Raw genomic sequence first — 25,287 nt, forward strand, 5'->3', positions numbered from 1 at the left:
TTCCCTCTCTGCTCCACCCCTGCTCTCTTCCCTCTCTGCTCCACCCCTGCTCTCTTCCCTCTCTGCTCCACCCCTGCTCTCTCTTCCCTCTCTGCTCCACCCCTGCTCTCTCTTCCCTCTCTGCTCCACCCCTGCTCTCTCTTCCCTCTCTGCTCCACCCCTGCTCTCTCTTCCCTCTCTGCTCCACCCCTGCTCTCTCTTCCCTCTCTGCTCCACCCCTGCTCTCTCTTCCCTCTCTGCTCCACCCCTGCTCTCTCTTCCCTCTCTGCTCCACCCCTGCTCTCTCTTCCTCTCTGCTCCACCCCTGCTCTCTCTTCCCTCTCTGCTCCACCCCTGCTCTCTCTTCCCTCTCTGCTCCACCCCTGCTCTCTCTTCCCTCTCTGCTCCACCCCTGCTCTCTCTGTCCTCTCTCCTCGACCCCTGCTCTCTCTTCCCTCTCTGCTCCACCCCTGCTCTCTCTTCCCTCTCTGCTCCACCCCTGCTCTCTGTCTCAGCAGGGTAGGAGGTTGACATGTGGTTTATCAGAATGTCTAATACATGAGGTCTGTCTCTCTGAGCTCTCTGGATAAACATGCAGTGTGTTAACCCTGTGTTGTGTCCCCTACAGGACACCAGAGGATCTGTCCAGAGAGGTGATTCAGATCCAACAGCGAGAGATCACTGTCAAACAACACAACTACACTCTCACCAGCAGGTAACACACACATCAATGATGTTTAATCAGCTTCTTCATATGCCACACCTGTCAGGTGGATGGATTGATTATCTTGGCAAAGGACAAATGCTCACTAACAGGGATGTAATATTTGAATAGAAAATGAGAGAAATAAGGATCATTTCTGGGATCATTTATTTCAGCTCATGAGACGTGGGACCATCACTTTACATGTTATATTTTTGTTCAGTGTAGTTAGCATGCCATAGAACTATAGGTACCATATGCTCTGTTTAGTTAGCGTGCTATAGAACTATAGGTATCAGGTGCTCTGGCTAGTTAGTGTGCCATAGAACTATAGGTATCATATGCTCTGTTTAGTTAGCGTGCTATAGAACTATAGGTATCAGGTGTTCTGTTTAGTTAGCATGCTATAGAACTATAGGTATCATATGCTCTGTTTAGTTAGCGTGCTATAGAACTATAGGTATCATGTGCTCTGGCTAGTTAGCGTGCTATAGAACTATAGGTATCAGGTGCTCTGTTTAGTTAGCATGCTATAGAACTATAGGTATCATATGCTCTGTTTAGTTAGCGTGCTATAGAACTATAGGTATCATGTGCTCTGGATAGTTAGCGTGCCATAGAACTATAGGTATCAGGTGCTCTGTTTAGTTAGCATACTATAGAACTATAGGTATCATGTGCTCTGGCTAGTTAGCGTGCTATAGAACTATAGGTATCAGGTGCTCTGTTTAGTTAGCATGCTATAGAACTATAGGTATCATATGCTCTGTTTAGTTAGCGTGCTATAGAACTATAGGTATCATGTGCTCTGGATAGTTAGCGTGCCATAGAACTATAGGTATCAGGTGCTCTGTTTAGTTAGCATACTATAGAACTATAGGTATCATGTGCTCTGGCTAGTTAGCGTGCTATAGAACTATAGGTATCATGTGCTCTGGATAGTTAGCGTGCCATAGAACTATAGGTATCAGGTGCTCTGTTTAGTTAGCATACTATAGAACTATAGGTATCATGTGCTCTGGCTAGTTAGCGTGCTATAGAACTATAGGTATCAGGTGCTCTGGATAGTTAGCATGCTATAGAACTATAGGTATCATGTGCTCTGTTTAGTTAGCGTGCTATAGAACTATAGGTATCAGATTAGAGGTCGGCCGATTATGATTTTTCAACGCCGATACCGATTTATTGGAGCACCAACAAAAGCCGATGCCGATTATTCGGCCGATTTAAAAATAAAACATTTTTATTATTATATATTTTTTTATTATTTGTAATAATGACAATTACAACAATACTGAATGAACACTTTTTTTAACTTTATAAAAAACTTAAATAAAATCGATTTAGCCTCAAATAAATAATGAAACGTTCAATTTGGTTTAAATAATGCAAAAACAAAGTGTTGGAGAAGAAAGTAGAAGTGCAATATGTGCCATGTAAGAAAGCTAACGTTTAAGTTCCTTGCTCAGAACATATGAAAGCTGGTGGTTCCTTTTAACATGAGTCTTCAATATTCCCAGGTAAGAAGTTTTAGGTTGTAGTAATTATAGGAATTATAGGACTATTTCTCTCTATACGATTTCTATTTCATATACCTTTGACTATTGGATGTTCTTATAGGCACTTTAGTATTGCCAGTGTAACAGTATAGCTTCTGTCCCTCTCCTCGCTCCTACCTGGGCTCAAACCAGGAACACATCGACAACAGCCAACCTCGAATCAGCGTTACCCATGCAGAGCAAGGGGAACAACTACTCCAAGTCTCAGAGCGAGTGACGTTTGAAACGCTATTAGCGCGCACCCTGCTAACTAGCTAGCCATTTCACATCGGTTACACCAGCCTAATCTTGGGAGTTGATAGGCTTGAAGTCATAAACAGCGCAATGCATTGCGAAGGGCTGCTGGCAAAACGCACTAAAGTGCTGTTTTGAATGAATGCTTACGAGCCTGCTGCTGCCTACCACCGCTCAGTCAGACTGCTCTATCAAATCATGGACTTAATTATAACATAACACACAGAAACACGAGCCTTAGGTCATTAATATGGTCGAATCCGGCAACTATTACGTTTATTCTTTCAGTGAAATAAGGAACTGTTCCGTATTTTACCTAACGGGTGGCATCCCTAAGTCTAAATGTTCCTGTTACATTGCACAACCTTCAATGTTATGTCATAATTACGTAAAATTCTGGCAAATTAGTTTGCAACGAGCCAGGCGGCCCAAACTGTTGCATATACCCTGACTCTGCGTGCAATGAACGCAAGAGAAGTGACAATTTCACCTGCTTAATATTGCCTGCTAACCTGGATTTCTTTTAGCTAAATATGCAGGTTTAAAAATATATATTTCTGTGTATTGATTTTAAGAAAGGCATTGATGTTTATGGTTAGGTACAGTCGTGCAACGATTGTGCTTTTTTCGCAAATGCGCTTTTGTTAAATCATCCCCCGTTTGGCGAAGTTGGCTGTCTTTGTTAGGAAGAAATAGTCTTCACACTTCACAACGAGCCAGGTGGCCCAAACTGCTGCATATACCCTGACTCTGTTGCAAGAGGTGACACATTTTCCCTAGTTAAAAGAAATTCATGTTAGCAGGCAATATTAACTAAATATGCAGGTTTAAAAATATATATACTTGTGTATTGATTTTAAGAAAGGCATTGATGTTTATGGTTAGGTACACGTCGGAGCAAAGACAGTCCTTTTTCGCGAATGCGCACCACATCGATTATATGCAACGCAGGACAGGCTAGATAAACTAGTAATATCATCAACCATGTGTAGTTAACTAGTGATTATGATTGATTGTTTTTTATAAGATAAGTTTATTGCTAGGTAGCAACTTACCTTGGCTTCTTACTGCATTCACGTAACAGGCAGGCTCCTCGTGGAGTGCAACATAAAGCAGGTGGTTAGAGCGTTGGACTAGTTAACCATAAGGTTGCATCCCCAAGCTGACAAGGTAAAAATCTGTCGTTCTGCCCCTGAACAAGGCAGTTAACCCACCGTTCCTAGGCCGTCATTGAAAATAAGAATGTGTTCTTAACTGACTTTCCTAGTTAAATAAAGGTCTAAAAAAACTTGAAATCGGCCCTAATTAATCGGCCATTCCCATTAATCGGTCAACCTCTATATCAGATGCTCTGTTTAGTTAATGTGCTATAGAACTATCTCTACTGTGATCGCCTGTCCCCTCTTCCCAGTTCCCCCCCTCTATCATGTCTACCTCTCCCCTCCTTTCCCCTCCCCACCCCTCATGTGTCCAATACGGTATCTCCCCACCTCTCTCTCTCCCCCAGTAGTGTAGGTTTGATCTAAATTGTCAGACAGCTAATTAGACTCATCTTGACTTCGTTAGTACCGCTACACTAACCCCCAGTATAGAGGTGTGTGTGTGTGTGTGTGTGTGTGTGTGTGTGTGTGTGTGTGTGTGTGTGTGTGTGCTAGTCGTTAGCTAACGAGCTACCCTCTCTTGATCCATACGGAGATAATTATAAAATATAACACTGTTTAGAAGCACTCGATAACGAGGAGAGATGGAGTGCGGGGGGGAGGGTGGAGAGGGAGAAATCGGAGGAGGAATGAGAAGGACTGAGGAAAGTAGAGAGAACAGGGAGGACCCCTACAAATCAGCCGGGCTAGACAATCTGGACCCTTTCTTTCTAAAATGATCTGCCCGAAATTGTTGCAACCCCTATTACTAGCCTGTTCAACCTCTCTTTCGTGTCGTCTGAGATCCCCAAAGATTGGAAAGCAGCTGCGGTCATCCCCCTCTTCAAAGGGGGGGGACACTCTTGACCCAAACTGCTACAGACCTATATCTATTCTACCCTGCCTTTCTAAAGTCTTCGAAAGCCAAGTCAACAAGCAGATTACCGACCATTTCGAATCCCACCACACTTTTTCCGCTATGCAATCTGGTTTCAGAGCTGGTCATGGGTGCACCTCAGCCACCCTCAAGGTCCTAAACGATATCATAACCGCCATCGATAAGAAACAATACTGTGCTGCCAAGGCTTTCGACTCTGTCAATCACCACATCCTCATCGGCAGACTCAATAGCCTTGGTTTCTCAAATGACTGCCTCGCCTGGTTCACCAACTACTTCTCTGATAGAGTTCCGTGTGTCAATCGGAGGGCCTGTTGTCCGGGCCTCTGGCAGTCTCTATGGGGGTGCCACAGGGTTCAATTCTCGGGCCAACTCTTTTCTCTGTATACATCAATGATGTTGCTCTTGCTGCTGGTGAGTGTCTGATCCACCTCTACACAGACGACACCATTCTGTATACTTCTAGCCCTTCTTTGGACACTGTGTTAACAACCCTCCAGACGAGCTTCAATGCCATACAACTCTCCTTCCGTGGCCTCCAACTGCTCTTAAATACAAGTAAAACTAAATGCATGCTCTTCTACCGATCGCTGCCCACACCTGCCCACCCGTCGTCTGGATGGTTCTGACTTAGAATATGTGGACAACTACAAATACCTAGGTGTCTGGTTAGACTGTAAACTCTCCTTCCAGACTCAAACATCTCCAATCCAAAGTTAAGTCTAGAATTGGCTTCCTATTTCGCAACAAAGCATCCTTCACTCATGCTGCCAAACATACCCTCGTAAAACTGGCCATCCTACCTATCCTTGACTTCGGTGATGTCATTTACAAAATAGCCTCCAGTACCCTACTCAATAAATTGGATGCAGTCTATCACAGTGCCATCCGTTTTGTCACCAAGCCCCATATACTACCCACCACTGCGACCTGTACGCTCTCGTTGGTTGGCCCTCGCTTCATACTCATCGCCAAACCCACTGGCTCCAGGTCATCTACAAGACCCTGCTAGGTAAAGTTCCCCCTTATCTCAGCTCGCTGCTCACCATAGCAGCACCCACCTGTAGCACGCGCTCCAGCAGGTATATCTCTCTGGTCACCCCCAAAGCCAATTCCTCCTTCGGCCGTCTCTCCTTCCAGTTCTCTGCTGCCAATGACTGGAATGAACTACAAAAACCTCTAAAACTGGAAACACTTATCTCCCTCACTAGCTTTAAGCACCAGCTGTCAGAGCAGCTCACAGATCACTGCACCTGTACATAGCCCATCTATAATTTAGCCCAAACAACTACCTCTTCCCCTACTGTATTTATTTATTTATTTTGCTCCTTTGCACCCCATTATTTCTATTTCTACTTTGCACTTTCTTCCACTGCAAATCCACCATTCCAGTGTTTTACTTGCTATATTGTATTTACTTCGCCACCATGGCTTTTTTTGCCTTTACCTCCCTTATCTCACCTCATTTGCTCGCTTTGTATATAGACATTTCTACTATATTATTGACTGTATGTTTGTTTTACTCCATGTGTAACTCTGTGTTGTTGTATGTGTCAAACTGCTATGCTTTATCTTGGCCATGTCGCTATTGTAAATGAGAACTTGTTCTCACCTTGCCTACCTGGTTAAATAAAGGTGAAATAAAATAAATAAATAAAAGCTGTGTTCACTTTCCTTCACTGATTTGAAAGGAAATGAGGTTTAAGAACCATGCTGGAAGCTTCCTGTTGTTCATTCCTCCCAATCCAATGCTGTAAGATTTGTGGGAAGCAGTGAACAAGTGCACACTTACGGACAATTTATTATTGGGACGCACCCATTAAGAGGGACTGAAGAGAAAGAGAGGGGGGGATTTAGACTCCCTCTCTCCTCTCCCCCTTCCCCCCTGAAGCTGTAGGTCAGTGGAGCAGTCTAAGGCTGACCTCCAGGGGGAGCTGTTCTCTACATTCTAAAGCTCTCCCCCCCCAGCTGTAGGTCAGTGGAGCGGTCTAAGGCTGACCTCCAGGGGGAGCTGTTCTCTACATTCTAAAGCTCTTTCCTCTCCACCTCCCCCAGCTGTAGGTCAGTGGAGCGGTCTAAGGCTGACCTCCAGGGGGAGCTGTTCTCTACATTCTAAAGCTCTCTCCTCTCCTCCCCCCCAGCTGTAGGTCAGTGGAACGGTCTAAGGCTGACCTCCAGGGGGAGCTGTTCTCTACATTCTAAAGCTCCCCCCCCCCCCCCCCCCCCCCAGCTGTAGGTCAGTGGAGCGGTCTAAGGCTGACCTCCAGGGGGAGCTGTTCTCTACATTCTAAAGCTCCCCCCCCCCCCCCAGCTGTAGGTCAGTGGAGCGGTCTAAGGCTGACCTCCAGGGGGAGCTGTTCTCTACATTCTAAAGCTCTCCCCCCCCAGCTGTAGGTCAGTGGAGCGGTCTAAGGCTGACCTCCAGGGGGAGCTGTTCTCTACATTCTAAAGCTCTCCCCCCCACCCCCCCCAGCTGTAGGTCAGTGGAACGGTCTAAGGCTGACCTCCAGGGGGAGCTGTTCTCTACATTCTAAAGCTCTCTCCTCTCCACCTCCCCCCCAGCTGTAGGTCAGTGGAGCGGTCTAAGGCTGACCTCCAGGGGGAGCTGTTCTCTACATTCTAAAGCTCTCTCCTCTCCTCCCCCCCAGCTGTAGGTCAGTGGAACGGTCTAAGGCTGACCTCCAGGGGGAGCTGTTCTCTACATTCTAAAGCTCTTTCCTCTCCACCTCCCCCCCAGCTGTAGGTCAGTGGAGCGGTCTAAGGCTGACCTCCAGGGGGAGCTGTTCTCTACATTCTAAAGCTCTCTCCTCTCCTCCCCCCCAGCTGTAGGTCAGTGGAGCGGTCTAAGGCTGACCTCCAGGGGGAGCTGTTCTCTACATTCTAAAGCTCTCCCCCCCCCCCAGCTGTAGGTCAGTGGAACGGTCTAAGGCTGACCTCCAGGGGGAGCTGTTCTCTACATTCTAAAGCTCTCTCCTCTCCTCCCCCCCAGCTGTAGGTCAGTGGAGCGGTCTAAGGCTGACCTCCAGGGGGAGCTGTTCTCTACATTCTAAAGCTCTCTCCTCTCCTCCCCCCCAGCTGTAGGTCAGTGGAACGGTCTAAGGCTGACCTCCAGGGGGACCTGTTCTCTACATTCTAAAGCTCTCCCCCCTCCCCAGCTGTAGGTCAGTGGAACGGTCTAAGGCTGACCTCCAGGGGGAGCTCTTGTCGCTACGTTCTAAAGCTCTAGAAGAACAGAAGAAGAGAGAGACCCAGGAATCACTGGTCAGACGACTACAGAAGAGAGTGTTGCTGCTCACCAAGGTAGTGTGTGTGTTTGTCAGACGAACTGGTGGACACCATTGTTATGTTTCTGTGTCCATTCTGAAGGAAGTTTAGCGGTCCGACGCTAACTACACTAGACTTTATCATTGCGTTAACGCTAGATAGCAACTTCCTTCAAACTGCCTGTGGAGACGTATATAAATGGTATCCAGGAGTTCATGTGACTCTGGGGAGGTAGATAAAGCCCCCTACCAGTAACCTGAAGTCCCCCTTTAAGGAGGCTTAGACGGCCTACGTTAAACTGAAGGCTCTTTGATACAGCGACTGGTGGAGGTCTTGGATAAGAGACACACCTGCTTTAGGCTGGACAATGTTTCTCATCATAGTCTCTTTCATATTAACCAACACATTCTTTAATCCGGTTACACAGAGGTGTGTGTGTGTGTGTGTGTGTGTGTGTGTGTGTGTGTGTGTGTGTGTGTGTTAGACAGAGATGACTGTGTGTGTGTGTTGACCTGGTAGAATCCTATTATCACAACAGATAAGTTGACCAAAACCAATTTTGTTTTTATAAATAAATAAAACATGTATGAAAAGAATAAAATGCTAAATGGGACTGTTATCTGTGTGTGTTGTGTTGTCTGTTGTGTGTGTGGTGTGTGTGGTGTGTGTGTGTGTGTGTGTGTGTGTGTGTGTGTGTGTGTGTGTGTGTGTGTGTGTGTGTGTGTGTGTGTGTTGTCTGTTGTGTGTGTGTGTGTGTGTGTCTGGTGTGTTGTCTGTTGTGTGTGTGTGTGTGTGTGTGTGTGTGTGTGTGTGTGTGTGTGTGTGTGTGTGTGTGTCTGGTGTGTTTTATCAGTTGACCTGTGTGGTTTGTTATTAAGATAGTACATTTCATTACGTCTTAATAGACAGTCAGTAGCCAGCGGGGCAGAGACTTAGTTTAGTGGTGGTGGGGGGGGTCACAGTAAGCATCCTGGTGGGGGGTGGGGGGGGTCACAGTAAGCATCCTGAGTAGGACATTGTGTGTGTGTGGGGGGGTCACAGTAAGCATCCTGAGTAGGACATCGTGTGTGTGGGGGGGTCACAGTAAGCATCCTGAGTAGGATATTGTGTGTGTGGGGGGGTCACAGTAAGCATCCTGGTGGGGGGTGGGGGGGGTCACAGTAAGCATCCTGAGTAGGACATCGTGTGTGTGGGGGGGTCACAGTAAGCATCCTGAGTAGGACATCGTGTGTGTGGGGGGGTCACAGTAAGCATCCTGAGTAGGACATTGTGTGTGTGTGGGGGGGGGGGGGTCACAGTAAGCATCCTGAGTAGGACATCGTGTGTGTGGGGGGGTCACAGTAAGCATCCTGAGTAGGACATTGTGTGTGTGTGGGGGGGGGGGGGTCACAGTAAGCATCCTGAGTAGGACATCGTGTGTGTGGGGGGGTCACAGTAAGCATCCTGAGTAGGACGTGTGTGTGTGTGTGTGGGGGGGTCACAGTAAGCATCCTGAGTAGGACATCGTGTGTGTGTGGGGGGGTCACAGTATGCATCCTGAGTAGGACATTGTGTGTGTGTGTGTGTGGGGGGGTCACAGTATGCATCCTGAGTAGGACATTGTGTGTTTGTGTGTGTGTGTGTGGGGCGGGGGGGGGGGGGGGGGGGGGGTCACAGTAAGCATCCTGAGTAGGACATCGTGTGTGTGTGTGTGGGGGGGTCACAGTAAGCATCCTGAGTAGGACATTGTGTGTGTGGGGGGGGGGTCACAGTATGCATCCTGGTGGGGGGGGGGGGGTCACAGTAAGCATCCTGAGTAGGACATCGTGTGTGTGTGGGGGGGTCACAGTATGCATCCTGAGTAGGACATTGTGTGTGTGGGGGGGTCACAGTATGCATCCTGAGTAGGACATTGTGTGTGTGTGTGGGGCGGGGGGGGGGGGGGGGGGGGGTCACAGTAAGCATCCTGAGTAGGACATCGTGTGTGTGTGTGGGGGGGGTCACAGTAAGCATCCTGAGAAGGACATCGTGTGTGTGTGTGTGTGTGGGTGTGTGGGTGTGTGTGTGTGTGTGTGTGGGTGTGTGTGATTGGTCTCAGTTTATGCCAAGTTGTTTGTTCTGTGACAAGTGACTGGTGAGAAAACAACCGAAGTTGAGTCAGTCTGAATTAAACGTTCATTTCACACCAATTTGGTTATTCTCTCTCCATCTTTCTCTTCTCCCCTCATTCTCCGCGTCTCTCCTTCGTTGTTATGATAGACGTTGTGGCCGACTGATTTGACACGCGCTCATTACATGATCCACAGCCGCTAACATAGAAGGAACATTCTACATTTCAGCAAGGAGACGTTCAGAATCTGTTACCGCTGAAACGGATTCAACCGCACGAATGTCCGGCCGTCCCATCTTCCAACGGTTGTTACGGTGACCGCGGTCATTTGGCCGGCCAATTACCGTCGTCCAAACATTCCGTGACCTTCACAACGCTACCCCACACGTTCCAGAGAGAATGATTTTTAAGGACAGTTAACTCCACAGGTCTCTGTTTAATTGACTTGGAAATGAGAGGCACATAGACACATGTCAAAGGGGGTCAGTTGTGTGCTCTTAAAGGTCAACTCCACCAGCATGAACACTTGGGATATTATTAGGAAGTATTTAGACCTTTTGTGTCTAATTGTTTTTTTTTAATGAGGACTGTTTAATGATGAGAGAACCTCTGATATTTCCACTGAATAGCATCCCTGAGATGACTGTGTATATTTTTTTATGGACATTCATTTTCAACGATCTATATAAGACATCGGCGGCCATTTCTCTCTTTCCAGATAACCTTTTATTTTCATAGAGAATTACTTGTAGATTGTTTTGTTACTTCTAGTAGGTCTCCAATGTTGGATGGTTGCTTGGACTGTCGCTGAGGCTGTGTTTTGTCTGTATCGTTGAAAACACTATTTCAGAATGCAGCAGGGTTAGTTACTTAGCGAGCTAGCATTGCTAACGTTAGCACCAAAGATGCAGGCTGAGAGACTTAGATTCTGGTAATGATTTCATAATAAATGTTTTAAGACTGTCGCTAAGATTTAAACTCAGCTGTTATTGTTAAACAGCATTTTTTTGCACGTAGCAGTCGGACTAGCAGATACAGGACTATGATTAGCACCGTTAGCCAGATTAGCATCTACATTCAAATACATTTTTTTCCCACATACACGTGTTTAGCAGATGTTATTGCGGGTGTAACGAAATGCATGATACAGTACTATGGTTAGCACCGTTAGCCAGATTAGCATCTACATTCAGATACAGTACTATGGTTAGCACCGTTAGCCAGATTAGCATCTACATTCAGATACAGTACTATGGTTAGCACCGTTAGCCAGATTAGCATCTACATTCAGATACAGTACTATGGTTAGCACCGTTAGCCAGATTAGCATCTACATTCAGATACAGTACTATGGTTAGCACCGTTAGCCAGATTAGCATCTACATTCAGATACAGTACTATGGTTAGCACCGTTAGCCAGATTAGCATCTACATTCTGATTATTTTTCAGGGTGATGCAGTTGATTGGTGACTATTACTACAAGCATTATAATATGATTACAACCCAACGTGTTGTGAAATGTATTCATAGTCCCATCGGGCGGCGCACATTTGGCCCAGCGTCATCCGGGTTTGGCCGGGGTAGGCCGTCATTGTAAATAATAATTTGTTCTTAACTGACTTGCCTAGTTAAATAAAACAAAACATGGTTTATGACAAAAGCCTATGTGCCTCAATAATCAATGTGTTTTTAGTTGCCTCGCGGTCTCACTGTCTCTTTTTCCGCGTGTGTATTCTAGGAGCGTGATGGGATGCGTGCTATCCTGGAGTCCTATGATAGCCTCGCGGTCTCACTGTCTCTTTTTCCGCGTGTGTATTCTAGGAGCGTGATGGGATGCGTGCTATCCTGGAGTCCTATGATAGTGGGCTGTCTTCTAGTGACTACACTCCTCAACTCAGCCGCAGACTCAGAGAGGCAGAAGATATACTGACCAAGACACAGAACCACAATACAGAGATGGAGGTACGGAGACTGTCTGTGTGTCTGTCTGTCTGTCTGTCTGTCTGTCTGTCTGTCTGTCTGTCTGTCTGTCTGTCTGTCTGTCTGTCTGTCTGTCTGTCTGTCTGTCTGTCTGTCTGTCTGTCTGTCTGTCTTCTGTACCTAGATTACCTAGTCTGTACCTAGATTACCTAGTCTGTACCTAGATTACCTAGTCTGTACCTAGATTACCTAGTCTGTACCTAGATTACCTAGTCTGTACCTAGATTACCTAGTCTGTACCTAGATTACCTAGTCTGTACCTAGTCTGTACCTAGATTACCTAGTCTGTACCTAGATTACCTAGTCTGTACCTAGATTACCTAGTCTGTACCTAGATTACCTAGTCTGTACCTAGTCTGTACCTAGTCTGTACCTAGTCTTATGTAGCAGAATTTGAAATTGTGTTTCTTTTACATTGGATAAAAGTAGACAGAGCTACACAATGGTATCTCATACACTACAGTTGAGGAACAATGGGAAAGTTATTCTGCTTTGAAGTTGATCAACTTGTAAACTCACTTTTGAGAAAATGGCCTTTGAATGTTTTGGTATCTAGTGAAGAGCTCTTCTTTGTCTTCACCCATTCAGCATAGTTCACACCTTCTTAAGCTTTAGCCCCACCCATCTCGTTTCGCTCTCGGAACGAACACTTGGCGCTCTACTAACAGTACAGTTTAGTTAGGTAAACAATGAACCTAGCTAGGCAAACAAAGTGTAAGATCACACGCATCACTTAACCTGTTTGGGGTAGGGGGCAGTATTGAGAATTTTGGAAAAAATATGTTCCCATTTTTAACTGCCTCCTACACCAACTCAGAAGCTAGAATATGCATATTATTGTTCAGGTTTGGATAGAAAACACTCTGAATTTTCTAAAACTGTTTGAATGGTGTCTGTGAGTATAACAGAACTCCTATGGCAGGCAAAAACCTGACAAGGTTTCAAGCAGGAAGTACCCTGTCTGACAAGGAGTCGTGCGTCTTGCATCTTTTTATTGAAAAGTAAGGATCTTAGCTGTAACGTGACAATTCCCAGGGCTCCAATAGGCTCTCAGAGCCCGCGAAATAACTGAAGGTTTACGAGGGAGCCTCAGGTTGAAACAGATTATCGCCTTTTGTAAGTGGATGCTCCGAGGACCTTTGAATGATGCGCGTGCATGAGTCGCTTCTGAGGAGAAATTTTATTCGGCTGTTTAGGCTCAATGCATACTCCCGGTCGGAATATTATCACTAATCTACGAGTTGAATGGCATAAAAATTGGTTTTAAACAGCGGTTGACATGCTTCGAAGTACGGTAATGGAATAGTTAGACATTTTTGACAAGCCAACGCGCCATGCGCGGGAGCGTGAAAAAGCATTCTAGAACTCACGAACAAAACGTCGCTGTTTGGATATAACGATGGATTATTTGGGACCAAACCAACATTTGTTATTGAAGTAGAAGTCCTGGCAGTGTATTCTGATGAAGAACAAGCAAGGTAAGAACATTTTTCTTATAGGAAATGTGATTTTGGTGGATGCTGACCTGGGTGGGTATCTAAATAGCTAGCCCTGTAATGCCGGGCTATGTACTTAGATTATTGCAAAATGTGCTTCATCCGAAAAGCTATTTTAAAATCGGACATATCGAGTGCATAGAGGAGTAATGTATCTATAATTCTTAAAATAATTGTTATGCTTTTTGTGAACGTTTATCGTGAGTAATTTAGCAAACTGTTAGTAAATTCAACGGAAGTTTGCCGGGGGTTATGCGTTTTCTGAACGTCACATGCTAATGCAAAAAGCTGTTTTTTGATATAAATATGAACTTGATTGAACAGACATGCATGTATTGTATAACACAATGTCCTAGGTGTGTCATCTGATGAAGATCATCAAAGGTTAGTGCTGCATTTAGCTGTGGTTTGGGTTTTTGTGACATTATATGCTAGCTTGAAAAATGGCTGTCTGATTTTTTCTGGCTGGGCACTCTGCTGACATAATCTAATGTTTTGCTTTCGTTGTAAAGCCTTTTTGAAATCGGACAGTGGGGTTAGATTAACGAGATTCTTGTCTTTAAATAGCCGTAAAATAGTCATATGTTTGAGAAATTGAAGTAATAGTATTTCTAACGATTCAAAAATCGCGCCACTGGAATTTCAGTAGCTGTTACGTAGGTGGGACGAAATCGTCCCACATACCCCAGAGAGGTTAACGTTAGCTAACGAGCCAACCAGTTAACGTTAGCTAGTTAAACAACAATGCCACAGTGCTGGGAATTAACCAACCAGGTTCATTGTTAGCTAGTTAACATCAGGCTCTAACTAGAAAAGTAAATGGTTCTGGGATACAAATAATATCAGCTAGGGAACCAGCCAGCTAACATTAGCTAGCTAGCTAACAGTACACTGTAGCTTGAAATGAAACCATTTTCTGTCAATTAGAAACGTCTAATATCTGAAAATGATGTATACAGGTAACTATCTTACCTGTATACATCATTATGCATGATGGACGCGTCTCCCTGTCAGGAATACCATGCCACGATTGCCCTTTAGTTTGAAGATGTAATCCGGAGACAGGTGTTTTCTCCATCTCTATAGCTATCATACTCTAATTACACAGATTTTCAAAACTTGATCCTTCAGAAAGTGGAGAGCAACACTTATGCAGCTCCTCTACACTACATTTCATAGAGGATTACCAACACAGACTGACGAGCTCATAGGCAGGACCCTTGTGTAGGGCGGACCCTTATGTAGGGCGGACCCTTATCTAGGGCGGACCAATCTGAACTCTTTCTGCACATAGCCTAGTTTCCCGAATCGAGTCACATATATATATATACAGTTGAAGTCGTAAGTTTACATACACCTTAGCCAAATACATTTCAATTACATTTTTCAGTTCCTGACATTTAATCCTTGGAAAAGTTGCTGTCTTAGGTCAGTTAGGATCACCACTTCATTTTAAGAATGTGGAATGTCAGAATAATAGTAGAGAGAATGATTTATTTCAGCTTTTATTTCTTTCATCACATTCCCAGCGGGTCAGAAGTTTAAATACACTCAATGAGTATTTGGCAGCATTGCCTTTAAATTGTTTAATTTGGGGTCAAACGTTTCGGGTAGCCTTCTACAAGCTTCCCACAATAAGTTGGGTGAATTTTGGCCCATTCCTCCTGACAGAGCCGGTGTACCTGAGTCAGGTTTGTAAGCCTCCTTGCTCACACACGCTTTTTCAGTTCTGCCCACAAATGTTCTATAGGATTGAGGTCAGGGCTTTGTGATGGCCACTCCAATACCTTGACTTTGTTGTCCTTAAGCCATTTTGCCACAACTTTGGAAGTATGCTTGCGGTCATTGTCCATTTGGAAGACCCATTTACGACCAAGCTTTAACTTCCTGACTGATGTCTTGAGATGTTGCTTCAATATATCCACATAGTTTTCCTTCCTCATGAAGCCATCTATTTTGTGAAGTGCACCAGTCCCTCCTGCAGCAAAGCACCCCCACAACATGATGCTGCCACCCCCGTGCTTCACGGTTGGGATGGTGTTCTTCGGCTTGCAAGCCTCCCCCTTTTTCCTCCAAACATAGCGATGGTCATTATGGCAAAAAAGTTATATTTTGTTTCATCAGACCAGAGGACATTTCTCCAAAAAGTACGATTTTTGTCCCCATGTGCATTTGCAAACTGTAGTCTGGCTTTTTTATGGCGGTTTTGGAGCAGTGGCTTCTTTCTTGCTGAGTGGCCTTTCAGGTTATGTCGATATAGGACTCGTTTTACTGTGGATTTAGATATTTTTGTACCTGTTTCCTCCAGCATCTTCACAAGGTCCTTTGCTGTTGTTCTGGGATTGATTTGCACTTTTCGCACCAGAGTACGTTCATCTCTAGGAGGCAGAACACGTCTCCTTCCTGAGCGGTATGACGGCTGCGTGGTCCCATGGTGTTTATACTTGCGTACTATTGTTTGTACAGAAACTTGGTACCTTCAGGCATTTGGAAATTGCTCCCAAGGATGAACCAGACTTGTGGAGGTTTACAATTTTATTGATGAGGTCTTGGCTGATTTTCTTTTGATTTTTCCCATGATTTCAAGCAAACAGGCATAGAGTTTGAAGGTAGGCCTTGAAATACATCCACAGGTACACCTCCAATTGACTCAAATGATGTCAATTAGCCTATCAGAAGCTTCTAAAGCCATTATGTAATTTTCTGGGATTTTCCAAGTTGTTTAAAGGCACAGTCAACTTAGTATATGTAAACTTCTGACCCACTGGAATTGTGATACAGTGAATTATAGGTTAAATAATCTTTCTGTAAACAATTGTTGGAAAAATTACTTGTCATGCACAAAGTAGATGTCCTAACCGACTTGCCAAAACTATAATTTGTTAAAACAAGAAATTTGTGGAGTGGTTGAAAAACGAGTTTTATTGACTCCAACCTAAGTGTATGTAGTCTTCCGACTTCAACTGTGCATGTATTTATGTTATGTTGACACCACTTCAAATTAGTGGATTCGGCTATTTCAGCCACACCCGTTGCTGACAGGTGTATAAAATTGAGCACACAGCCATGCAATCTCCATAGACAAACATTGGCAGTAGAATGGCCTTACTGAAGAGATCGGTGACTTTCAATGTGACACCGTCATAGGATGCCACCTTTCCAACAAGTCAGTTTGTGAAATTTCTGCCCTCTTAGAGCTGCCCCGGTCAACTTTAAGTGCTGTTATTGTGAAGTGGAAACATCTAGAAGCAACAATGGCTCAGCCGTGAAGTGGTAGGCAACACGACCTCAGCAGAACGGGACTGCCGAGTGCTGAAGTGCATTGCTTGTAAAAATTGTCTGTCCTCTGTTGCAACACTCACTACCGAGTTCCAAACTGCCCTCTGGAAAAACTGCCCTCTGGAAAAACTGCCCTCTGGAAGCTGCCCCCTTCCCTCTGGAAGCAACATCAGCACAATGACAGATACGTTTCTAATTTTGACCGACAGTGGTTTCATTTCAAGCTACAGTGTACTGTTAGCTAGCTAACGTTAGCTGGCTGGTTTCCTAGCTGATGTTGTTATTCGTATCCCAGAGCCGTGTTCATGCAGGGTGGTAACCACGTGATCTGAGCTTCAATGGGTTTCCATGGCCGAGCAGCCGCACACAAGCCTGATATCACCATGCTCAATGACACTCGCGGCTGGACTGGTGTAAAGCTCGACGCCACTGGACTCTGGAGCAGTGGAAACGCCTTCTCTGGAGGGATTAATCACGCTTCACCATCTGGCAGTCTGATGGCGAATCTGGGTTTGGCGGAAGCCAGGAGAACTCTCCTGCCCCAATGCATGGCACCAACTGTAAAATTTAGTAGAGGAGGAATAATGGTCTGGGGCTGTTTTTCATGGTTCGGGTTAGGCCCCTTAGTTCCTGTGAAGGGAAATATTAGCGCTACAGCATATAATAACATTCTAGATGATTCTGTGCATCCAACTTTGTGGCAGTTTGGGGAAGGCCCTTTCCTGTTTCAGCATGACAATGCCCCTTCGCACAAAGCAAGGTCCATACAGAAATGGTTTGTCGAGATCGATATGGAAGAACTTGACTGTCCTTCACAGATCGCTGACTGCGAGCCAGGGCTGATCGCCCAACATCAATGCCAGACCTCACTAATGCTCTTGTGGCTGAATGGAAGCAAGTCCCCGCAGCAATGTTCCAACATCTAGTGGAAAGCCCTCCAGGAAGAGTGGAGGCTGTTATAGAATATTTCGCTCTCCACCGGTCTTTCTCTCGCTTTCTCCCTGCTATGCGCGCACACACACACACACACACACACACACACACACACCTTGTCTAAGTGGTGTTTTTCTCCCTCTTCTGCAGGTTCTGTTGACTAAAGCCCAAGAGGAGGCTGGGGCCCTCAAACTACAAGTACAGACAGTGAGTGTACACACACACACGCTCTGTGAAATAAAGCGTGTTTTTCCTAGATGGCGGTCGTTTATAACACACACTTGGCTGTTCCTGTTGCCGGGGTAACGTCACAATTGCCGTGGTGATGGAAAGTGACACGTGTGAAATCCTCTCGTCTCACACACACACACACACCCTCTCATCTCTCCACCTTGTGATTACCTCTCCATCTGAGGAGAGACAGAAGAGGGAGATAGGAATGAATAAATGTATCATTGTGTGTCTGAGTGGTGTTGAATCACCAGCCGCGTCCCTCTCCTCCTCTCATCCCTTGTTACCCAGCCATCTCCTTCATTGATTAGTTTACATCAGAGGAGAGACAGATGGAGGGGGGTGCACCTGTGTGCTGTCTGTTTAGGGAATAGTGGTATAGATCATTTAGAGAGGGAGGTGGAATATATGAGGGGGGAGGAGGGAGAGATGGATGGAGGGAGAGGGGGATGAAATGGATGGATGGAGGGAGAGATGGAGTTAGTGGGAAGAAGGGAGAGATGGATGGATGGAGGGAGAGGGGGATGAAATGGATGGATGGAGGGAGAGATGGAGTTATTGGGAAGAAGGGAGAGATGGATGGATGGAGGGAGAGGGGGATGAAATGGATGGATGGAGGGAGAGATGGAGTTATTGGGAAGAAGGGAGAGATGGATGGATGGAGGGAGAGGGGGATGAAATGGATGGATGGAGGGAGAGATGGAGTTATTGGGAAGAAGGGAGAGATGGAGGGAGAGGGGGATGAAATGGATGGATGGAGGGAGAGATGGAGTTAGTGGGAAGAAGGGAGAGATGGATGGAGGGAGAGGGGAATGAAATGGATGGATGGAGGGAGAGATGGAGTTATTGGGAAGAAGGGAGAGATGGAGGGAGAGGGGGATGAAATGGATGGACGGAGGGAGAGATGGATGGGGAAGATGGGAGAGCGGGCCGGAAGAAGGGAAAGGGGGCTGGAGAGAGGGGGAAGAAGGGAGAGGGGGCTGGAGGGAGGGGGAAGAAGGGAGAGGGGGCTGGAGGGAGGGCCGGAGGGAGGGGGAAGAAGGGAGAGGGGGCTGGAGGGAGGGAGGAGAAGGGAGGGAGGGAGGGCCGGAGGGAGGGAGAAGAAGAAGAAGGGAGGGAGGGAGGGAGGGCCGGAGGGAGGGAGAAGGCATCGGAGTGGTTGGATATGTTTTTATGTTAGTCTGGGTTAGTAAGTGTGTGTGTGTCTGTGTTCTAGATGGAGTTGGAGCTGGATGTTATGAAGAAGCAGCAAGACTCCGTCGCCGAGGGCAACCCCTTAGCAATGAACGAGGAAGTCAACACACTCCGGTAACTCACACACTTAACACCAGTAGAGAGGTGAAGTATCTGTAGGAATACCATACTGAACCATTTACAGAGAGGACGAGAGAGAGTTCAGATGAGTGGAGGGTGAGAGAGGAGAGAATGGAGTGAGCGCGGGGGCCAGGCGGCGGGCTAGGTGAGCGCGGGGGCCAGGCGGCGGGCTAGGTGAGCGCGGGGTCCAGGCGGCGTGGCTTATAGTAATGTATTCATCTCGTGAGACGTAATTCTGTCTGGTCCATCAATATACATGGAGGAATGGAGACGCTGGGAGAAGAGGTTAGTTAGAGAGGTGGGGTGGAGAGAGGCTGGGGGAAGAGGTTAGTTAGAGAGGTGGGGTGGAGAGAGGCTGGGGGAAGAGGTTAGTTAGAGAGGTGGGGTGGAGAGAGGCTGGGGGAAGAGGTTAGTTAGAGAGGTGGGGTGGAGAGAGGCTGGGGGAAGAGGTTAGTTAGAGAGGTGGGGTGGAGAGAGGCTGGGGGAAGAGGTTAGTTAGAGAGGTGGGGTGGAGAGAGGCTGGGGGAAGAGGTTAGTTAGAGAGGTGGGGTGGAGAGGCTGGGGGAAGAGGTTAGTTAGAGAGGTGGGGTGGAGAGAGGCTGGGGGAAGAGGTTAGTTAGAGAGGTGGGGTGGAGAGAGGCTGGGGGAAGAGGTTAGTTAGAGAGGTGGGGTGGAGAGGAGGAGAGGCTGGGGGAAGAGGTTAGTTAGAGAGGTGGGGTGGAGAGGAGGAGAGGCTGGGGGAAGAGATTAGTTAGAGAGGTGGGGTGGAGAGGAGGAGAGGCTGGGGGAAGAGATTAGTTAGAGAGGAGGGGTGGTGAGGAGGAGAGGCTGGGAGAAGAGGTTAGTTAGAGAGGTGGGGTGGTGAGGAGGAGAGGCTGGGAGAAGAGGTTAGTTAGAGAGGTGGGGTGGAGAGGAGGAGAGGCTGGGGGAAGAGATTAGTTAGAGAGGTGGGGTGGTGAGGAGGAGAGGCTGGGGGAAGAGGTTAGTTAGAGAGGTGGGGTGGTGAGGAGGAGAAGCTGGGGGAAGAGGTTAGTTAGAGAGGTGGGGTGGAGAGGAGGAGAGGCTGGGGGAAGAGGTTAGTTAGAGAGGTGGGGGTGGAGAGGAGGAGAGGCTGGGGGAAGAGGTTAGTTAGAGAGGTGGGGGTGGAGAGGAGGAGAGGCTGGGGGAAGAGGTTAGTTAGAGGGGTGGGGGTGGAGAGGAGGAGAGGCTGGGGGAAGAGGTTAGTTAGAGAGGTGGGGTGGAGAGGCTGGGGGAAGAGGTTAGTTAGAGATGTGGGGTGGAGAGGCTGGGGGAAGAGGTTAGTTAGAGGGGTGGGGGTGGAGAGGAGGAGAGGCTGGGGGAAGAGGTTAGTTAGAGAGGTGGGGTGGAGAGGAGGAGAGGCTGGGGGAAGAGGTTAGTTAGAGAGGTGGGGTGGTGAGGAGGAGAGGCTGGGAGAAGAGGTTAGTTAGAGATGTGGGGTGGAGAAGTTGGGGGAAGAGGTTAGTTAGAGAGGTGGGGGTGGAGAAGTTGGGGGAAGAGGTTAGTTAGAGAGGTGGGGGTGGAGAGGCTGGGGGAAGAGGTTAGTTAGAGAGGTGGGGTGGAGAGGCTGGGGGAAGAGGTTAGTTAGAGAGGTGGGGTGGAGAGAGGCTGGGAGAAGAGGTTAGTTAGAGAGGTGGGGTGGTGAAGAGGAGAGGCTGGGGGAAGAGGTTAGTTAGAGAGGTGGGGTGGAGAGGAGGAGAGGCTGGGGGAAGAGATTAGTTAGAGAGGTGGGGTGGAGAGAAGCTGGGAGAAGAGATTAGTTAGAGAGGTGGGGTGGTGAAGAGAGGCTGGGAGAGGTGGGGGTGGAGAGAGGCTGGGAGAAGAGATTAGTTAGAGAGGTGGGGTGGTGAAGAGAGGCTGGGAGAGGTGGGGGTGGAGAGAGGCTGGGAGAGATGGGGGTGGAGAGAGGCTGGGAGAAGAGGTTAGTTAGAGAGGTGGGGTGAAGAGGAGAGTGATGCGAGGTCCACTTAGAGATTGGGAGCGATAGAGAGATGGAGGGGGATAATCAAGTCGTTGATAATGTGATGTAGAGTGAAGGAGACAGGAAGTCTATGGAGGAAGTCCCCCTGACATTACTATGACACTGGAGATCAGCAAGCTCCCTCAACTACTAGACACACACAGAACGTTAGAACACTAAATTATACAACAGTGGAACATTAACTGTTCACAGGTTTCCCCCTGTCACTCTGTCGCGTCATGCCGTCGTTATGAACGTTGTCAAGCTGGCGTCCAGCGGTGACGTCACAGTGCTGACCTAAAGTCATTCTGGACAGACTGACAGTTATGTGGTGTAAATTACACCGAGTCTGGAAATACCATGACGCTGCTAAAGTAGGCAAATGTTTAGTAGGAAACAACTTTGCCAGCATTTTCATTTCCTCAAATGGACTTTAGGCAGATGGCAATGTAGCTCAGTTGGTAGAGCATGGTGTTTGCAACACCAGGGCATGGTGTTTGCAACACCAGGGTTGTGGGTTCGATTCCCACGGGGGGCCTGCACAGAAAAAAAAAATGAAATGTATGCATTCACTACTGTAAGTCGCTCTGGATAAGAGCGTCTGCCAAATGACTAAAATGTAAATGTAAAATGTCATTAGCTAGCAAAGTTTGTCAAAAATAGCTAGCGATGCTAACGTTATACTGCATCTAAAGTCTATCTGGTGACATCAAAATGATGACCAAAGGTTTTCCTATTAATTATTTGTCTCCATTGGAATGTCATTGTGTTTCCAAGCCACTATAATTTGCTTTTGGAGAAATGTTCATCAGCGTTAATTGACTGTGTATTGAGTAGAATGCTCAGTCGGGCGTCAGTCCAAAACAAACGCTCAAAACAATATTGTAAGGAAACATGCAGCCCATGAATAGAACACCAAACTTTAGAACATAGAACTAGGGAACACAGAACTGTAGAATATAGAACTATGGAACACAGAACTGTAGAACATAGAACTATGGAACACAGAACTGAAGAATGAAGAACATTACAATGTAAGAAGTTATCTTGTTGGGTTATTAAATGACTATTAGATGGTGTTCAGTTCATGTCGTCATGACGACGATACGTTTACATCACAATGGCCTGACACACACCTGCTTTCCACTTACGTACCTACCTTATGTAGACGACACACAGAGACACACACACACACACACACATACACACACACTTTACAATCAATTACACATGTTGTGATTAGCGTCTCTGTTTCACTACAGTCTGGATATCAAAACAAACATTCAGCTCATTAATGGAGAGGAGAGACACAGACACACACACACCGCTTCATTACACTCAGAATGATGATCGCCATTGAGCTCATTCATCTAAGGTGTGTGTTGTGTTGTGTGTATCGGCAGGCTGAAGATTGAGGAGTTGGAGGGAGAGCGACAACGTCTGGAAGAACAGAACAATGTTCTAGAGCTGAGGCTGGAGAGACACAACTTACAGGTACACAGTCGTGTGTGTGTGTGTGTGTGTGTGTGTGTGTGTGTGTGTGTGTGTGTGTGTGTGTGTGTGAGGACTCGACATACAGGGCTGCTCTCTGACCCGGGAGGTTTTGGAAACTCACCTGACCGGTCAATCATCCACGTCAGCGGCCTGAATCAGCCTGTAAAATAATATTTGAATAATGCTGTTTTCAATCTAGACTGATGGATGAAAAGAACGCTGCATTCCCAAAGCTGTTAGTTCACTATGTAGATGATCTATCAGCCTAGTTTGAGCTGAATAACAATTATAATAATTATAATCTGTTGGGCAGCAAGAGCGCACAGCTCTCAAACAACTTGATACTCAGAGGGGGCAGCACTGAGCTAGCCTGCAACGTCACTTCCTTGAGAATCTCAAACTGCGCGTGCCATGTTTCCAAAACCTCCATGTAGCAAGATGGCGACATGCTGAAATGACACTTCCTGGTCTTCAAATGCGCCGCTGAGACTTCACATGGGAAACAATGGGGTGACGTCATCAAATAAAATACAATGTTATTGGTCACATACACATGGTTAGCAGATGTTATTGGTCACATACACATGGTTAGCAGATGTTATTGGTCACATACACATGGTTAGCAGATGTTATTGGTCACATACACGTGGTTAGCAGATGTTATTGGTCACATACACATGGTTAGTAGATGTTATTGGTCACATACACATGGTTAGCAGATGTTATTGGTCACCTACACATGGTTAGTAGATGTTATTGGTCACATACACATGGTTAGCAGATGTTATTGGTCACATACACATGGTTAGCAGATGTTATTGGTCACATACACGTGTTTAGCAGATGTTATTGGTCACATACACATGGTTAGCAGATGTTATTGGTCACATACACATGGTTAGCAGATGTTATTGCGAGTGTAGTGAAATGCTTATGCTTCTAGATCCGACAGTGCAGCAGTATCTAACAATTCCACAACAACTACCGTATACACACAATCTAGTAAAGGAGTGGGATGAGAATATATAAAATATATGGATGAGCAGTGACAGAGCAGCTAAGATGCAATAGATAGTATAGAATAGATAGTGTAGGATTCAGTACACAAATCAGATCAAATTGTATTAGTCACATGTGCCGGATACAACAGGTGTAGTAGATCTTACAGTGAAATGCTTACTTACAAGCCCCTAACCAACAACGCCGTTTTAAGAAAATGCGTAAATAAATTAAATTAAGAGATAAGAATAACATGATTAAAGAGCAGCAGTAAATAACAGTGGGGCTATATACAGGGGGTACTGATGCAGAGTCAATGTGCGGGGGGCACTGGTGTCCAGGTAACAGAGGTAATATGTACATGTAGGTAGAGTTATTAAAGTGACTTATGCATAGATAATAAGAGTAGCAGCAGTGTTCCAGAGGGCGGGGGGTGCAATGCAAATAGTCTGGGTAGCCATTTGATTAGCTATTCAGGAGTCTTATGGCTTGGTGGTAGAAGCTATTTAGGAGTCTCTTGGACCTAGACTTGGCGCTCCGGTACCGCTTGCCGTGCGGTAGCAGAGAGAACAGTCTATGACTAGGGTGCCTGGAATCTTTGGCAATTTTTATGGTCTTCCTCTGACACCGCCTGGTATAGAGGTCCTGGATGGCAGGAAGCTTGGCCCCAGTGATGTACTGGGCCATACGCACTACCCTCTGTAGTGCCTTGTAGTCGGACGCCGAGCAGTTGCCATACCAGGCAGTGATGCAACCCGTCAGGATGCTCTCGATGGTGCAACTCTAAACTTTTGAGGATCTGAGAACCCATGCCAAATCTTTTCAGTCTCCTGAGGGGGAATAGGTTTTGTCGTGCCCTCTTCACGACTGTCTTGTTGTGCTTGGATCATGTTAGTTTGTTGGTGATGTGGACGCCAAGGAACTTGAAGCTCTCAACCTGCTCCACTACAGCCCCGTCGATGAGAATGGAGGCATGCTCGGTCCTCTTTTTCCTGTAGTCCACAATCATCTCCTTTGTCTTGATCATGTTGAGGGAGAGGTTGTTGTCCTGGCACCACACGGTCTGGTCTCTGACCTCCTCCCTATAGACTGTCTCATCGTTGTCGGTGATCATCAGCAAACTTAATGTTGTGTCATCAGCAAACTTAATGATGGTATTGGAGTCATGCCTGGTCGTGCAGTCATGAGTGAACATGGAGTACAGGAGGGGACTGAGCACACGCCGTGTTGCGGATCAGTGTGGTGGATGTGTTGTTACCAACCCTTACCACCTGGGGGCGGCCCTTCAGGAAGTCCAGGATCCAGTTGCAGAGGGAGGTGTTTAGTCCCAGGGTATTTAGCTTAGTGATGAGCTTTGTGGGGACTAAGATGTTGAACGCTGAGCTGTAGTCAATGAATAGCATTCTCACATAGGTGTTCCTTTTGTCCAGGTGGGAAAGGGCAGTGTGGAGTGCAATAGAGATTGCATCATAAGTTGGTACGGTATGCAAATTGGAGTGGGTCTAGTTTTTCTGGGATAATGGTGTTGATGTGAGCCATGACCAGCCTTTCAAAGCATTTCATGGCTACAGACGTGAGTGCTAAGGGTCAGTAGTCATTTAGGCAGGTTACCTTAGTGTTCTTGGGCACAGGGACTATGGTGGTCCGCTTGAAACATGTTGGTATTACAGACTCGGACAGGGAGAGGTTGAACATGTCAGTGGACACTTGCCAGTTG

General features: G+C 46.5%; 1 protein-coding gene across 1 annotated transcript in view; it reads left to right on the forward strand.

Moving 5' to 3' along the window:
• LOC115147910 (mitotic spindle assembly checkpoint protein MAD1) overlaps positions 1 to 23,029 on the forward strand; it is a 42,377-nt gene extending 19,348 nt beyond the window's left edge. Inside the window, exons 10-16 of the mRNA XM_029690165.1 lie at positions 608 to 694; positions 7,668 to 7,812; positions 11,688 to 11,828; positions 17,705 to 17,761; positions 19,002 to 19,093; positions 22,481 to 22,571; positions 23,006 to 23,029. Coding sequence (XP_029546025.1) covers positions 608 to 694; positions 7,668 to 7,812; positions 11,688 to 11,828; positions 17,705 to 17,761; positions 19,002 to 19,093; positions 22,481 to 22,571; positions 23,006 to 23,029 — 637 coding nt within the window. The remainder of the gene's footprint in view (positions 1 to 607; positions 695 to 7,667; positions 7,813 to 11,687; positions 11,829 to 17,704; positions 17,762 to 19,001; positions 19,094 to 22,480; positions 22,572 to 23,005) is intronic.
• Positions 23,030 to 25,287: the final 2,258 nt, after the last annotated feature.

This window comes from Salmo trutta, chromosome 14 (assembly GCF_901001165.1).
Source record: "Salmo trutta chromosome 14, fSalTru1.1, whole genome shotgun sequence".
Classification (NCBI taxonomy): domain Eukaryota; kingdom Metazoa; phylum Chordata; class Actinopteri; order Salmoniformes; family Salmonidae; genus Salmo; species Salmo trutta.